The sequence below is a fragment of the Ambystoma mexicanum genome, chromosome 1p (assembly GCF_040938575.1).
Source record: "Ambystoma mexicanum isolate Mex_15411 chromosome 1p, UKY_AmexF1_1, whole genome shotgun sequence".
NCBI lineage: Eukaryota > Metazoa > Chordata > Amphibia > Caudata > Ambystomatidae > Ambystoma > Ambystoma mexicanum.
The window spans coordinates 1,235,881,114-1,235,897,770 of NC_090921.1; the positions used below are offsets into that span (position 1 = coordinate 1,235,881,114).

The window sequence follows — 16,657 nt, forward strand, 5'->3', positions numbered from 1 at the left end:
TACACCTATTGGTGTGGTACCAAATTATTGTTATCTGGGAATAATTTTTGAAGGACAGTGAAGAGCACATGGCCAGCTCGAGAGGGTGGAGTACAAGGTAATCACAACCATTTCACAAGCCCGTATTATCATGCATAAATATGGCAAGTTTTCAATTCTACCTGCATGGCACTTTTGGACCATAAAAATCGTCCCCATATTACAATACGCCCTAGAAACTATCCCTATTGATTCCCCATTTAAATTTAATCAGTGGGAAGCAAAATTTTGGCATTCAGTGTTACATCTCCCCCAATGCACACCAATTCCATGGATGAGATATGAGTTGGGGCTACTCTCTCTCTCTAGGCACATTACAGCTGACGCCTGTGCTCCCTATTTAGGAAATGTTTACTGTGCACCAATGAAAACGTTTTGCTCAATCGCAGTATCTCTTTTCAGCTAAACAGTCCAGATACATCAATAATTGGCTAGACAAAGTGTATTTGATACTAGCTAAAGTAGATATCACCATTGACCTGGTGTTGTTCAATCCTGATAAAGCTAAATCAAAAATTTACCAGACTGACTGGATTAACACCTGTCAGTTATGTTTAACGTTTCGTGATGGTGACACACTACATTTTCCACCAAAAAAAATAAGTATCTTGCCACCGTATCTGATTCGCTCGCCCTTGCCAAAATATCGGTATGTAATACTTCGTCTTCACTTTAACCTATGGGTAACACTTGATATAAAGGCAAGACGTGGTGTTGTGAGTGCTGCACAAAATGCATGCCGATTCTGTAAAGATGACACTATTTGTGAGACCCTTGTCCATCTGATTACGGAATGCACGCTGCTAAGATCTAAAAGACAAACTGTCTTCACAAGACATTGTGAGTATCTGGGAAATATATCCAAGTCTGAATGTTGGCCAGTACTGTTGGGGTGTAATAACATGGCAATTAAAATAGCAGCTGTTAATTTCCTTCTTAGCCTCAATCTGGAAGAAACAAAAACAAACGCAAACCTTACATCATAGCATAGTATGGTTATCGTTGAGTAGGAGTAAACATTTATGGTATTAATGTGGGGCAAAAAATATACAGCTGACCATCTTTGCCTAATAGGTTGTATTTTTGTTATATTCTCTCCAACATGGGCTCTTGAAGAAAATACTTTGCTGTTCATTCAAATTGAGTACTCTTGATTTGTTTGTTTTTCTCTAACATTGATGTTGTTAAACATGCTGTGAGTCAAATGAATTGGCAGTTAAGTGAATCTTATTTTAGAATGTTATTCAAGTATGTAATCAAGTAACTAATTTTAATGAAATGTTCTTTTCTTCTTTTTTTTGTTTTTATAAAAACAATTGTTGTTGTATGTCATGTTTTGTATCTATTTTTGAAAGGTTGATTGAATTCAACCATATCAAATAAAATAAAAAATAAAAAGAAAGTGCATTGGTATCCATACACAGCAGAAGATGTGAGCAATGTGTTAGGTGAAGGTAATGTAATGGGTTGGAGCAATCAGTAACAAAATGGTGACGGTTGGTGAGAACAGTTAGGACCCAGAAAGAGTGTGGTGGGGGCGCCAATCTGACAGTTTGCCTAGGGTGGCAAAATTCCTTGCACCAGCCCTATGTATATGCCCACAGAACTGTACCCATGGTTAGTATTTATGAAAAACCTTCAAGCCCTCAAATTTTGGTTTTGCTTTTACTCTGTCCCATCATGCTCCATGAACGTGACCACAACAATCACCCAGTTACAGGATGAATCACGGAGTCAGGGGAGAGCTAACCACAAAAGGTCCATGCAAACCAAATCGGGACCATTTCAGGGCATCTGCCAACCACCCACATACATCTCAGAGCTCTCACCACCCCCAGCAATTAAAAGCATCCCCACTAACTGCCTTAGGACATCCAACTCCATTCCTTTCAAGCATATATACAGTGCGCCTATCATCCTGATGCCCTCCCTTGGGCTTCCACGGGCTAGTCTTCTCAATCACTTTCAGATCTGTTTACAAGATACCTTGCCTTCAATATCCCCCATTATTCCATCACCTCCCTTTGTGCTCACCTGCCGCCATGCCAGAACTTTGCTTCTGCTTGCCAAGAGAGTGGGAGTAGCCATCACAGGTGCATTTGGTCGGTCAGTATGACAGGGGCCACTACTAGTTGCATATGGTTATCTCATGCTATTTACAGACCATAGGGAGGAAGGAGACCCCACTTGAAGGCAGTGGTCTAACCTCAACCAATCCATTATTTTCCCAGTGTCTGTAAATATTCGATGAAGGCTGGGGAGGGACAGTGGCTTGCCTTTTCTGAACTTGACAAGCCGCCAGCTCTGTAGGACCCTTCCTTCTACTCTATTGATTGGGTATGTGTAGACCAGGTAGGTAAAAGAGGTGTGGTTTTCTACATCTCAACTGGAATATGGTTGAGCAACATTAACTTTTTTTCTACAGACATGGGAGAGATGCAGTCCACCCAGCTATCGAGCTTTATGGCAAACAGGCTATCCCTGCCACCCTTTATGGCTCAGAGCTATGGGGTAATATAAACATCATTGGCCTCAATAGGGGGAAAACAAATTTATGAAACAACAGTTTCAGCTCCCTTGCTCTACCCACACTGCTCTTATACATTTGGTACTTGAAGTGCACCCAATTGGCGACCAGGCTTCTTTCCCCAACACTGTATTGGATGAGGCTCTGGAGCTCTAAAGAGCTGGGGACGTCTCCAGATGCTTTGAAACATCTCGTGGACCTTGAGGGTTCCAAAAGCATTCCTTGGGTGGCCCATGTGAAAAAGGTATGTTTGAACTTAATGAGGCCGGACTGGGAGGAGCCACAAATTATAGTTCATGTGGCCTACAGAAGAATTAAGAATGCAGCTATTAGGGGGCTTGGCCAGCGAGCATGCAATGGAGACGTGATTCCTAGGTGCTCCCATGGCCGCCCGAAATACCCTGCAAATATTATGTGATTTGGGAAGTTGATTCCTATGGAAAAGACATTTTCGTGCAGAGGAACCCCGCAGCGGCATATGGCAGCAAAGGGGACCGAATTCGCTGAGTGAAGAGCGAGATATTGGCGCCGAAAAATAGCGGAGAGGGACGCCCGACTTCAACCAAGATGGCCACCACCTCCGGGACACGCTAAAAATACAGCAGAGGACAAGAGGTGCCCACCTGCGATGCCCGCCTGCTGTGCCTGTTTCTGAGCCAGTGCCCCCGGAGGGGATTAGGGGAACACTGCTGTCGTGACCTGTTGCTGTCCCCAGGTGCGGCGGTCCCCGGCGCGGGTAAAGGCGAGGGGGGTCGGTGCTCCCCCACGCCGTGGTGTGCTACTGTGAAGCACGGCTGGTGTTATCGACCAAGGCCACCTCCGGAGCCGCGTGGTGCCGCCTGCGGACAAGAAGCCTGGGCAGGGATGGAGAGTGGACTCCTTCCATCCGTTGTGCCAGCGTGAACGGAGGGCCTGCCCCAAAGACCGGCAATCAGTGGTGAGAGATCCCTGGAACATCACCCCTACACCCGGTGGCCCATGGGAACCGCCCGTGATGCCCAGGCTGTCATCACAGCAGCGGGAGCATCCGAGGAGGAGCATCTTGACAGTGACACACATCAGTGCACAGGTCACCCAGCCTACGCGGCTGCAATAATAACATTGGCAGCGCGGGCGACCCAGAGTGTGCTGCCCGTGAAGTGAGGTAAACGACCTGGGGGAAAGGACCAGGCTCCCTACACCGGTGCAGGCCTTTGCACAAGTAGCCTCTAAAAAAGCACACAAAGCAGGAATAAGAGGACACGACTCAAAACGGGGCAACCATCCAACAGGCCCTACACAGCGACACCGCCATTTCCAGCACTGCGTACCAATCATCAGGTTGCAGGCACTGGGGGCCCCGCAGTGCAGGGGAGACCCACAGTGATCCTCTAGTAAACCCGCACATGCAGGTTCACAAACAGCCGCAGACGATGTGCAAGGAAACACGTCTTGCTCCGGCCCTCCTCTTGACGCTCTCTTGGAGGGGGACGTGCTGCCACAGGTCCATGGCATAAACACCGGGGCGAGGAGACCAGTTTGACAGACCGCGAATGGAGGAGATCACAGGGCATTTCCGGACTGCTGCGGCGCCACAGCGGCGCAATCTCTGGCCGCGCCACCGGCCTGTAACGCCAGCTTAGCCAGTAATAAGGACATTGGCGGCATAAGCCACAACTGCCCGCAGCCAGCACCGAACATTCCCTCACTACAGCCGCGGCTGGTGGACGAAACGGGCCCGTACTCGACATACCGGCAGAGCAGCGAGATAGGACGGCTGGCGGAAGACCCGCAACACAGGGGTGCTCCTTACTGACAATCGCCTACAGCGGCCGGAACTCCACGCCTGACTCTCAGCGATCATAACCCTTCTGTGGTGGGGTCGCGGTTGCCCAAACTGTAATACGGAAGCAACACAGCAAGGGCAATGCAGCTGCCAGTGGAGGCTTAAACAACGCCAAGAGAGAAGAGTGCTCTTCCAGTATCCACAATTACTGTCCCGTGGAAAACTACATCATGGGCAAAGAAAAAGCAAGAAAACCATGACACAAAGCACCATGGATCAATACGCCACGAGCACACACACCGCACCAAATGCTGAGGACTCGGGGGTGACCCCCCCGTCCATCAGATGAGCCCCTGTCGCTAAAGGATGTGATGGCTGCCATCGCCAGCTCATGCTCCTCGGTGGAGCAGAAAATGGACACCATCTCCACCAAGGTCTCATTCCTTCACCACAACCTCAAGAAACTCTCTTCCCGGACGGGGGAAGTAGAACAACGGTTATCTGCCGTGGAAGACAACCTAGGCGGTGTGCACCAGCAACTCACACAAACACTGACCCATCTGAAAGCCTTGGAAGCCCGAGTTGAAGAGGGAGAAGGCAGGTCCCGACGCAACAACATTCGCATTTTGGGTCTGCCGGAACGCACAGAGGGACCCAGCATGGAACTCTTCCTGGAGAAGTGGCTGGCGGACCTTTTTGTGCCAAAGACCTTCTTGAACTTCTTCTCGGTGGAACGTGCACACTGTGTGCCTACAGGTCACCCGACCCCGGGGGCACCCCCGAGGACAATCATCGCGAAGATTCTTAACTACCGCCATAGAGACGCCATTTTACAGATGGCCCGAGCACAAGGGACGATGACATATAACGGAGCCAGGGTCGCCTTCTTTCAGGATTATACCAGTGAAGTCCAGAAGGCCAGACAATCCTTTGAACATTTAAAAAGGAAGCTCCACTCTATGAACGTGAAATACGTGCTACTGTTCCCGGCCCAGTTGAAGATCCAACATGAAGGCAAGACAGTCCACTTTACCGACCCACAGGAAGCCTTGAAATGGACAGAGATGCACATCGTAGGAGATTGGACCAGATCCAATCAAAACCACAGGGGAAGACCGGGCCTCGACCAAGGGGAGAAAGACCTGTTCAGCAACCCGCACCGGAGAACCTGATTGAACCGAATGGAGGTCCCAATCCCTAGCAAGGTTAATAGAGACACCGGCCAAATGAAAAATCGGAATGAAGCAACAACGCACTCATTAACCAACTGCCCTCTGGGCAACCACCTGCAACAACACACCCCTCTTGGACTGATACCAGCACGCGGTTGCCGTCACCCCTGCACGAAGGATCAAACGAATGATATGCAATTATAATCAACATACCATGCCCACGGCGGATGCCACGCCCCGACTCAAGACGCTTGACCCAGAAAGGAGTATAAGTCAGTGGGAAAGTAATAACAGTTTACAATAAGTTGATCTGGTGACATCGTTTTTAGGCGCACAGTAGAGTTTGGGCGACAGATCCTTCATGTTGGGGAGGAGTATGGGGAGGTGGGACGGGGAGTTGTTTTATGTTAGATTTTTTCCAGGAAGTTACACCACACTAATGTTCACCAAGAGACCGTGGAGCACATCATGCTCAATACCCACGCCAGGTGCAACCATTGTACTCCCACAGCCAGACATATCATACACCCACCTGGCACAGTACCCTACATTCCCAGACAGAAATGGCCACAGAACAACATAATGGTTCCACAAGTGGAGATGTGCATGCCCCAATGGTATCCAATGAACGCCATAGATACCTAAGGATCCTCACCTGGAACGATAATAGCATGGGCTCAAGTATTAAACACCGGCTTATCATGCAATTCCTTAACAGACGCTCCCCTGACATGGCTCTTCTTACGGAGACACATTTAGTGGGCTCAACATGCCGGTTCTTCCGTAGGACCAACTGCCGACAAGCTTATCATGCAGGGTACACAATGGGATCCCGGGGAGTCTTGATCTTACACAAGCGGCTCCCCTTTGAATTATTGGCAGTGGAACTGGACCCCTGTGGCCGTTTTGTGATGCTCAGGGGCACACTGTGGGGGGAGACGGTGGCTATTCTGGCAATATATTCCCCACCGGGGTTGGGGGATGGTCTTCTGAGGGACGTCACGGCCCTGATGGCGCAAAAACAACCGGATTTATGGATTCTGGGTGGGGACTTCAATGATGTCATGTGTAATACACGAGACCGGACCCACATCCGGAATTGGAACCCAAACAAGCCCACGCGGCTAGCGACCTTTGCAACTGCACTAGGCTTAAGTGACCTATGGAGAGAACTCCACCTCACAGACCAGGGTTTCTCTTTCAACTCGGGAGCCCACGCATCCTTGTCCAGGCTTGATTATTTTTTCCTTCCGACTCCCGAAGCATATAGAGTAAAGAAGGCAGAACTCCTTCCCCACGGCATATCTAATCACTCTCCTCTGGAAGTAATGCTCCAAACAGATAGACCCGTACCACCCATGGCTTGGCAGCTAAACAATTATTATCTAGGCTTTCCAGAGTTCGTGGAAAACATCACCAAAAAATCCAATGAATTCTTTGAAATAAACACAGGCTCTGTAGAAGACCTGGTGATATTATTGAAGGCACACAAGGTGGTACTTAGAGGGGAAATGACAGCCTGGATGTGCAATAAAAGGAAAGAACAGCATAGGAAAGTGACGGAGGCAGAGGAAGCGGTAGAGAAATGGGAAACTAGGTATATTTCCAACCCGACCCCCGATGCCCACCGCTCCCTCGTGAAGGCTAGAGCAACTCTCCATAACACAGCGCTAGATAACGCCAGACAAGCGCGTAAGGAGTCAAGGACCAGAATCTATGAACATGGCGACAAAGCCAGCAAACTATTGGCCTGGCTGGAACGTCGTGAGGAAGGGCACAGACACGTTAGGCAGATTGAGGATAACCCCAACAGACCAGCCCAAACAGACCCAGAGATAGCGGAAGCTTTCGCTAACTTTTATGCTACGCTCTATGCCGCCCAACGTCACCGATAGACCCATTCCTCCTGGATGAGATTGTGCTACCGCAACTTTCAGAGCACCAGAAAACACATCTAAATAGGGAGTTAGATGAAGCTGAAATCGTGGAGGCCATGTCCCAGCTACAATCCGGGAAAACACCAGGCGCCAATGGTTTCCTAGCCGAGACCTGGAGGAAACTGGGCAGCAACAAGATAGCGACACCCCTCCACGATCTATTCCTGGCAGCCAAAGAACAGGGCACCCTTCTGTTGGACCTACGAATGGCCAACATTGTAGTTATTCCCAAACAAGGCAAACCCCCTGACTGGTGCACATCGTACAGGCCGATATCGCTTATTAACAGTGAAGCAAACATTTTGGCCAAAGTACTGGCCAACAGGCTTCAACTGGTCATATCCTCACTGGTTCATCAAGACCAGTGCGGCTTCATGCCACAAAGATCGACCAGAATGAACCTACGATGGTTGCACCTACTACTGGAAAAGGCCCAGAGTCTCGACACACCACTTGCTCTTCTCGCAATTGATTCCGAGAAGGCGTTCGATTCGGTGGTGTGGGAAAGCTTCTGGGCAATATTGAGACGCATGGGCATTGGTGAGACCTTTCTTAGCTGGGTCCAACTTCTATATGAGGCTCCACTGGCCACGGTCAGGGTAAATGGCTGGACTTCTGGGACCTTCACACTGGGCAGAGGCACCCGGCAAGGCTGTCCTCTGTCCCCCCTCCGGTTCACCCTAGCAATCGAGCCACTCGCCCGATGGCTCAGACAGGTTACTACATGGTCCGGATTTCGCTGGCCAGATGGACTAGAGGACAGGGTCTCCCTATATGTGGACGACCTGTTACTCTATTTCAGCAACCCAGACCACGCATGCCCAACTATAACCCGAATGTCGACGACCTTTGGGGACTTTAGTGGACTCAGAGTTAGCTGGGGTAAATGAGTCCTCTTCCCAGTCAAGGGTGGCAACCTGGGAGTCCCCCGGGACGTGCCATATAGTGTGGAACGAGAGGGCTTCCGCTACCTAGGCATATGGGTCTCTGGGATTCTCTCGGAATACATGGCACACAACCTGCATCCACTAATCGACCGCTACACTTATGGGTAGAGCGGCACTCTTTAAAATGATGTCACTTCCACGCTTCCTTTATGTACTGCAAAATGCCCCACTGGCCATACCAAATTTGGAATTTAATCGGGAATAGGATCACTATGGCACAACCATTATGGCATAACTATATGTTGAAGGAGGTGCGGAAGTTGACTGCATGAAGCCAGTGGGTGGAGGCAGGGATAACCACAATATGAGACATTGTTGCTGATGGATCCGTCCTCCCGTTTGAAACCCTGCAGCAGAGATTCGGAATCCCGGCCGCAGAACATTACCACTACATACAATTAACACACGCCATCAATGCACACAGGCAAGTGCTTAACGATGCACCAGATTACACACCCCTGGAACGCAACTTACTGACACAGCATAGTCCCGCTAAGGTCAGAACTATTCTGTATAAAGCGATTAATGCATTTGCCACCCCGGAACTGGTCAGCCTCAGGAACAGATGGGAAGGAGACGTGGGGCCCATTGAACCAGAAGACTGGATCCAAATACTTATGCACCCACGCGACATTGCAATAGACTCCAAAATTAGACTGGTACAGCTTAAGATACTCCACAGGGTGTACTACCATCGAGTGGCCCTATTTGGCTGGGGAAGGGCAGAGGATCCCAACTGTCTGAAATGCTGGGGGGAGTAGGGCACTTTCATCCATCTCCTCTGGGACTGCCCTAGAATCAAGACCTTCTGGACGCAATGCTGCCAAATATTAACAAGAACTCTGGGACGCACAATAGTGCTACAACCTGCAACAATGTTACTGGGGGCCCCAGATGAAAGTATCTCGAACAAATGGGAGGGTGTTTTTCTCTCCACGGCAATGGGCCTGATAAAGCGCGACATAGCACAGAAATGGGGAGCCCCGAAAAGCCCGACAGTGGTCCAGTGGTCTAACGAAATGGATATCTGTGCGGTGAAAGAGCACAGAATTTACACAGCACGGGGGTGCCCGGCAAAAGCTACCAAGATTTGGGGAAAGTTGGAGGATCGTGTGACTTGAGATCCGCTGGTAAAGGGGCAGGAGGTTGCGCACGTCCATTACACGGAACACTGCGAGGAATGTATAACCGGAAAGCAAAGTACTGAGCGGCAAGACATGAACGGAGTGATGAACCAACCCGGGTGTTGAGGGGATGGAGGGTGGGGGGAAATTGTTGGTGTATTGTATGAATGTTTAAAACCAATAAAATATGTTATTAAAAAAAGAATGCAGCTATTGTCATCCCAGGGAAACAGATCATTGAAAACACAGGTAGACTGTATTGTGGTTCTGTGAATCTTTGCTATAAATTTGAATTTGGTCTCGAAAGTTATCTTGACTATTTATCTCCCTCCCCCCCATATGCAAGATTACTCTTTTTAAGATTGTGGTTCAGGGCATTACCGACTGCTACTTTTACCAACCGCTGAGATGGGGGAAGTTCAAAGGTTTGCCCTGTATGTGGTCTGGGAGATGAGACAGTGGCTCACTTTCTGTTTTTGTGTTCTGTTTCAAAACCATTATGAGTTAGATATCTACGTCCTCAGCTCAGGGAAGCTGGTGCCTGTTCCACCACTGAAGAATTGGAATTATACAAAGGAACCACAAACCCATATATTGCAAGCTGTGTTGCCCAATATGTCCTTAGAGCTTGACTTTTAAGACGAAAATGGATGAGCCCAACAATAGGGCAAAGCTGGCAGTGAGTCTATCGGAATATGAAGCACTGACAATTTATGTGATAGGTTTACATGGACACTAATCATTGCTATTAACACGAGGTCGTAGGGCTGCGATTATAATCTCCCTGCTGGACTTCTAAAAAAACTTAGATATACATTTTCCTTCTTCGTATTGTGCACTGTGCACTTTATCATATGTGTCCCTTTTGACCTGTAATGCATTTTGATTGATTATGTGTTAACATTTTTATTCATGTATGTTTTTACCTATGTGACTTTTATGGCATTTTTGCTGAATACAATTTTTGATTGATTGATTATGTTTTCTGGGGTTAAACAGCTCCATGCTACTGTGCCCACCAGTTGAAGGTTCTGGTTCCTCGATAACTAAAAAATAGGAAACATAACATTGTCTCTATACCCCCTGGTTAGAACTGTTTACAAGTTTAACTAGCAGGATTTTCAATTTGAAATTAAGGAGGCTTAGGGCCTCATTACACGGTAGTACCTTGGTCCATGCCGGTAAAATACCGTCACCGCCTTGGTGGAAAGGGGAATTACCGCCCTATTCCAAGGTTGGTGGGGCGGTAATTCCCCCTTGCCCTTCCCCATTCCCATTTTTGCCCCATAGGGCATAATGCGAATGGGGAAGGTGCTAATTACGGTACCGCAAATTTGCGGTGCCGTAATTAGCACCAAGGTCCCTTAGCGGGTTGGTTTTTAACACCTGCAAAAAGCAGGAGTTAAATTCTCCAACCCGCTAACGGACCTTGTAGTAAGGGGGTAAGGGTTAACGGTCACCGGTACCATTACCGGTGACCGTTAACCCTTACCGCCTACCGTGTAATGAGGCCCCTAGTCTTAGCAAATGGAAATAATGATTGTTCTACACTCACCCAATTCCAATGCTCAGAATACAGAGAGTAACTTCTGATCTTGACTGCATTACAAACATTCCGACTTCAGAATTAGACAGAAAGTAATTAAGCAACTCCTCCCACATATCTATCACCTTTTCTATGTCAGTCCCCCCAGAAGACCCCAGGTCATTTAGCAAGCCCTACCACATTTTTCCAGCATTTTGCGGTGTCAAGCTCCCCAGACGATCCCAAAGGCTAATGGCCATAGCTCCTCCCACATTTTGCCACCTTCTGTTATTAAACTATCACAAAATAAAACCACTTTCAATGAACACATTTTTTCGTTTAACTTTACTCACTATTAAACTAACAAATCTAAAGTCTTTATTGCTGTTACCATTGTGTGCTAATAGTCTTGTAGGCCATGGGTGAGGGCGGAGGGGGGGAAATTATCGGCTTGGTTAATTACCCTTCCCCAACTTATGGGCCTGGTCTATGCAGCGGCCCATAACATGGAGGAGGGGCATTAACCTGCAACATTGGCATCTCCCTTGTTTTAAAAGGCTAGCATAATGTATCCTTTATCTACATAAATCGGTTTATGGGGGTGGGAGGGTGGAGTTGACCGCAGTAGCTGGCATTTGATGAACTATTGTATGTATTCCTTGCTGCTGTCAATGTGTTTACTGAGACGACATCTATTTTTTCTCTCTCCTAGGGATGACCTGCCAAGCCCGCAGCTCCTATGTCGAAAGTGAAGTGCTTTGGGGCCATCGCTTCATGCCAGTGCTGACCTTGGAGGAGGGTTTCTACGAGGTGGACTATGACACCTTCCACAACACCGACGAGACCCCCACCCCAACCTGTAGCGCCAAAGACCTTGCCGAGCTAGCCAGCAAGGGAGAGCCCTTGCAATTAACCACCATCTCCAACCAGCTGAACCAGAGCCTGTCCAACAAAGTGACAGTGGATGGGGAGGAGACAGAAGGCAGGGAAGGGGGCGGAGAAGGAGATCAAGGGCCAGTGGTTACCAATGGTGATCTCAACAAAACAAATTTGGACAGCAGCTTATGACAGGAGGGGCTCTTCCATGCTGAAATCAGATATTTCCGCTGCACCAAAGCAAGACAAAGCTGTGATGTGTGTGGTGGCCAGTATTTCTGGCACTACCAATGACTGTGATCACAGTTAACTGTGAAGTCCCTTGACTGCTCTCCACGATGGAAAACAGTGACGTGGCAGCAGCATCCATCAGAGGATTAAGAGATCATGTGTGACTCTTCCTCGGTGCCAGTCACAGAGGTGGCTATGGTGGCCATAAGTGACGTTTACACGAGACACCCAGCTGTGGTTACACCTGTAGTCAGTAATTGTCTATTGTAAATTGTGTCTTCTGTGGCTCATAGTTCATTCTCGCTTTTGGTTGTCTGATTACAGTTCACGCTCAGGAATGGTAAGGACATCAAGCCGGTGCTCATTCTCTGGCACCGGCACTCATTCTCTGATGCCGGTGCAGACATGGGGGGTCATTACGAGTTGGGCGGTAAGGGTTAACGGTCACCGGTAATGATGCCGGTGCAAGTAAACCCTTACAGCCCTATTCCGAGGTCCCTTAGCGGGCCCAACAGGAACGGCTGGTCTGACCACCCGTCTGTGCTGGTCCCGTTAAGGGACCTTTGAGCTAATAACGGGCCCGTTATCAGTGCCTTCCCCATTCAGCCCTATGGGGGCTCAAATGGGAATGGGGAATGGTTAACTGAATGGGGATTAACCGGGTCCGCATAGGTCGGAATGTCCCGGTAAGTCCCCATTCAGCCAGACCGGACCCGGACCCGGGTTTGGAGGCAGCCATGGCACTAATAGCGCCATGGCTACCTCCAAACTCGTAATGACCCCCATAGACTGTTCGTGCTTCACACGTCACTCTCTGAGTTGCCCGTTCCTGCTGCGGTTGATTCTCTAATCCACTGAACGGTTTGGCAAAATGTCGACTGTGCTCAATGTATTTTAATGACGGAATTGGCACCATCCTTCCTTTTGGCCTAAAGAGATGTGGGAATAAGCATTTGTCTCTGGGGGGGTTGATTGCAAATCGCAATTTGCACATGGGATTGTGTGATTTTCCACAGCACCTGAACTTGAGTGGAAATATGACTTTTCATTGAAGTTCCAAACCCGCCAAAGGAAGTAAGGGGGCCACTCAACAATGAGCGGGTCTGGGTGGGGATTTCTTGCTTGATTAGTCATATGGAGCCAATAATGGATAGCAGTGAGTAGACCAAGGGACCCCAGAACACAGTGTGAGATATTGATTCCCCTTTAAGGATCCAGGTACTGGGAGCGACAGTGAGGTGTTTTTCGACCCGGCCCATCGTCCTGTTGTGTGAAGAGAATAAGGATAATTGTAGCATAATTAAATACAAGTCAAAAGTAAATGGATACAAATCAGTTGTTTATAAATTAAAAGTAAAAAAGAATATAACATGCTGCAGGAACTCTACCGGTTTAAAGGGAAAGAACATACATGGATTGATGGGAATAGGGAAGGGTGAAAGGAATGATACATAGAAATCATAAATGGACATAAATTGGCAAAGCACGCAAATAATTTAGAGTGCCGGATGACAACAAATTCTTCTGAAATATGGGAATCTGTCAAACTGGTGATAAGGCTTTTTCTCAAAAGACCCAATACAAATGTCAGAGTTTTGGATAAGGACAAAACATGCTGTCGGGTGGTTGTTCTGACAGGAAAATATGCAAATCTTGGAGAAGATGCTGCCTCCTTGTAGCGAACCTACAAATAACATTGCAAGATGTTGTTTCCCTATTAGAATGGCAACAACAGGGAATGTGAGATTGCAGAAGCATGCACCTGTCAGAGAACACCTCGCTGCACATGTCATGGAGATACAGCATAACACCTGGAGATGAAACCACATCAAGGGGGTTGTCGAAAACAAAACTGTTTTTCTCAGTGCTGTGGTAGACAAAAATGTTGCCACCTATTTGTCCTGTTTAATGATAGATGGCTACATGTATGATCCGTGTAATCCATCAAGACTAGGGCTGAATCAGCATATACACAAAATCAAGCATGAGCCCTTTCGACTCATGTTGATCCTATCGACTCATGTTGATCCGGCAAGACCAGCTGGTTTGAGCTTCTCAGCTTTTGATGTCTTCTTTGGCCAACTTTGGAGATCCAAAGCGATTCCAATTTTGCTCAAACATTGGTAGAATGCTACTATCAGTGGCTCACCATCCCGGCATGTCTTTCTCTCTACCCAAACTGTAGAACTTTGTTGACCTCCGGCACTGGTTGAAAATGGCAAGGGGAAACTTGCAAGTTAAGACGGTGCATATGCAAGTTTTTTTAAGGTATCCTGCCATACATTTAGACATGCTTTTAGGATCTCACCTAAAGAGTCTTATGGAAATCCTGAGAGTGACAAAAGGAAAGTAGGTGGTACTAGAGCGGTCAGGGATTTCTCACAGCCCAACTTTTCCTTAAGCGCGGAGGCCCAGGACTTCTCTAACGCAAGATGGGACATTTGCTTGTAAGGGTAAATCAGTGCCAAAGGGTCATCATCTAGCACATTTCCCATCAAGATAAAGGATGCTAAAAAGGTATTTTATGAACATTCTTTAGAAATTAAACCTCCCCCATGGTCATTTAAACAACAACACTTTGCACCCGAACCAAGCCCTAAGAATGTCAGATTCTATTAGGGACGACCCACCTTTCACTTTTGAAGTTAGAGAGATTGTTCCACAGCCCACAGGGGAAGGATATGAAGCCATCTTACCTAAAGGTACAACAGGCTTTCCAACCAACATCCAGACCAAGCTCTCTAAAGAGGAAGGTAATGGCAGAGCAGACAGGCATAACGAAATTGAGAAAGGCAAGGCTGGTAGTGAAGTACAGTTACGCCCCACAGTTACCCCCAAAGAATATACCATAGGAGCATACTGAAATGAATACAATGTTGATAAGGTCACACATAGAATATCTATTAGGTCCACTAAGCACTTAGGTTAGACATGAGACATACTAAAACACAATGTATGCATCACAATAGTACTAAAGTAATAGTAATGGTCAGTGGGGACCCTACCTACCCCTCAAACTAAATGTAAGGACAATCCATATAGGCTCTAGCATAGGGGGTAAAAAGGGAGCCTTAGATACAAAAAAATACATATATGCAGTCATGCTCAGGACGCATTATGTCACAATAAATTCCCATAACTCTGATATATGGTACTACACGTGATACAAATACACATCATGCACTAAATGCAATAGCTAGTCAGAGGAAATGGGGTTTATACTTTAGTAACCAGCCCAAAGGACCAACACAAGTTATAATACAGTTACACATTCAGCACCAGACCCGTATGGTCTCCTTACACTCCTACGACTACAATGATACAAAGGTAACGCGAAGGTAGGCATTGTAGCAAGACGTGTCCATAGACTGCAGTGTAATGTAGGACTTTGAAAATAATTACAAATCAGTGGTACATGCTAGAATTCTGTTTTTTTTGGCCTAAAGCTCCACAGACCCAAGGGAGGGCAGTGTAGTCAAAATGCAGCTAAGAGCTAGAAGTTAATCCGCCACTTTTCAGCCAAAAAACTGCAATTTGGCAGAATTATCGCTGCCGGTAAGACCACAGAACTCCCCCATTGAGTCCTATGGACTACAATCAATGGGGGCTAACACCGCCTACCACCACTTGTAATCTGGCAGTAATACCACTGGACCAAGAAGTGTAGCAGTAATTCCGTTTGGTAGTATCTTGTCAGATTTACTGGCGAGATACCATCAAACTTGTAGTGAGCCCAAACTCTGTAGTCACAGCTGCTGTTATGATGAAAAGTCAGATAAGTCTGAATTCTCCCAACAACGTGTGGAAAAGACAACTATATACCCCAGGGGATGCCGGAAGAGACCCTCACAAAGAGTTCCAGGTCTGAGACCCGAGGCCCGAGACCCAGAAGCACCAGAAAGAATGGAAGCAAATCAGGAGTCATGGCAATACAGGTCTACGGCAAAGCCTGGTAGAAGGTGAACAAAAGAAACCTATAACCATGGTCTATAGGGACCACATAGGCATAACTTGAAGAATAACCCACCAGCCAGGACCCAGAGGTAAGTACTCATGGCCCCAGTTTCAGAGACTATTGCACCGGAATGACGGAACAACCTGACGTGTAAAAGTCTTCTACTTCAGGTCGAGTTTCAGGATCTGGTCATGCAGGGGCATGAGCCCCAAACCAATGAAAACCCAGACAACTAAAAAGAAAAACAATACACCTTCCCACCAGCTAGGAATGAATGAAGACAATGTCAAGGAAAGCCTCAGGATGACAGAGGAACTCAATGGGCAATAAGGAGCAGCCAACTGTCAGCAAACAGTCTCACAAAGGAAACAATGGTGGAGTCAACCAGGCCGGCACAGAAAAACATCAGAGGTGGGGTCCCACCACTCATCTGAGTGATTTGCAGCTTCATACACCAAGGCGCACAACCAAGCGGTGATTTGGGAAGATTGTGTTAAAGTGGCCTAGAAACAATTCCAGTACAAGGTATTCAGATTAGCCAGTATGGAGGACCAGGGGA

The 16,657-nt window shown here is 47.5% G+C and overlaps 1 protein-coding gene across 1 annotated transcript in view; it reads left to right on the forward strand.

Moving 5' to 3' along the window:
• Positions 1 to 12,435, forward strand: part of LOC138452344 (G protein-activated inward rectifier potassium channel 4-like) — an 855,022-nt gene extending 842,587 nt beyond the window's left edge. The window contains exon 5 of the mRNA XM_069604965.1: positions 11,749 to 12,435. Coding sequence (XP_069461066.1) covers positions 11,749 to 12,104 — 356 coding nt within the window. The 3' untranslated portion in view covers positions 12,105 to 12,435. The remainder of the gene's footprint in view (positions 1 to 11,748) is intronic.
• The last annotated feature ends 4,222 nt before the right edge of the window (positions 12,436 to 16,657 follow it).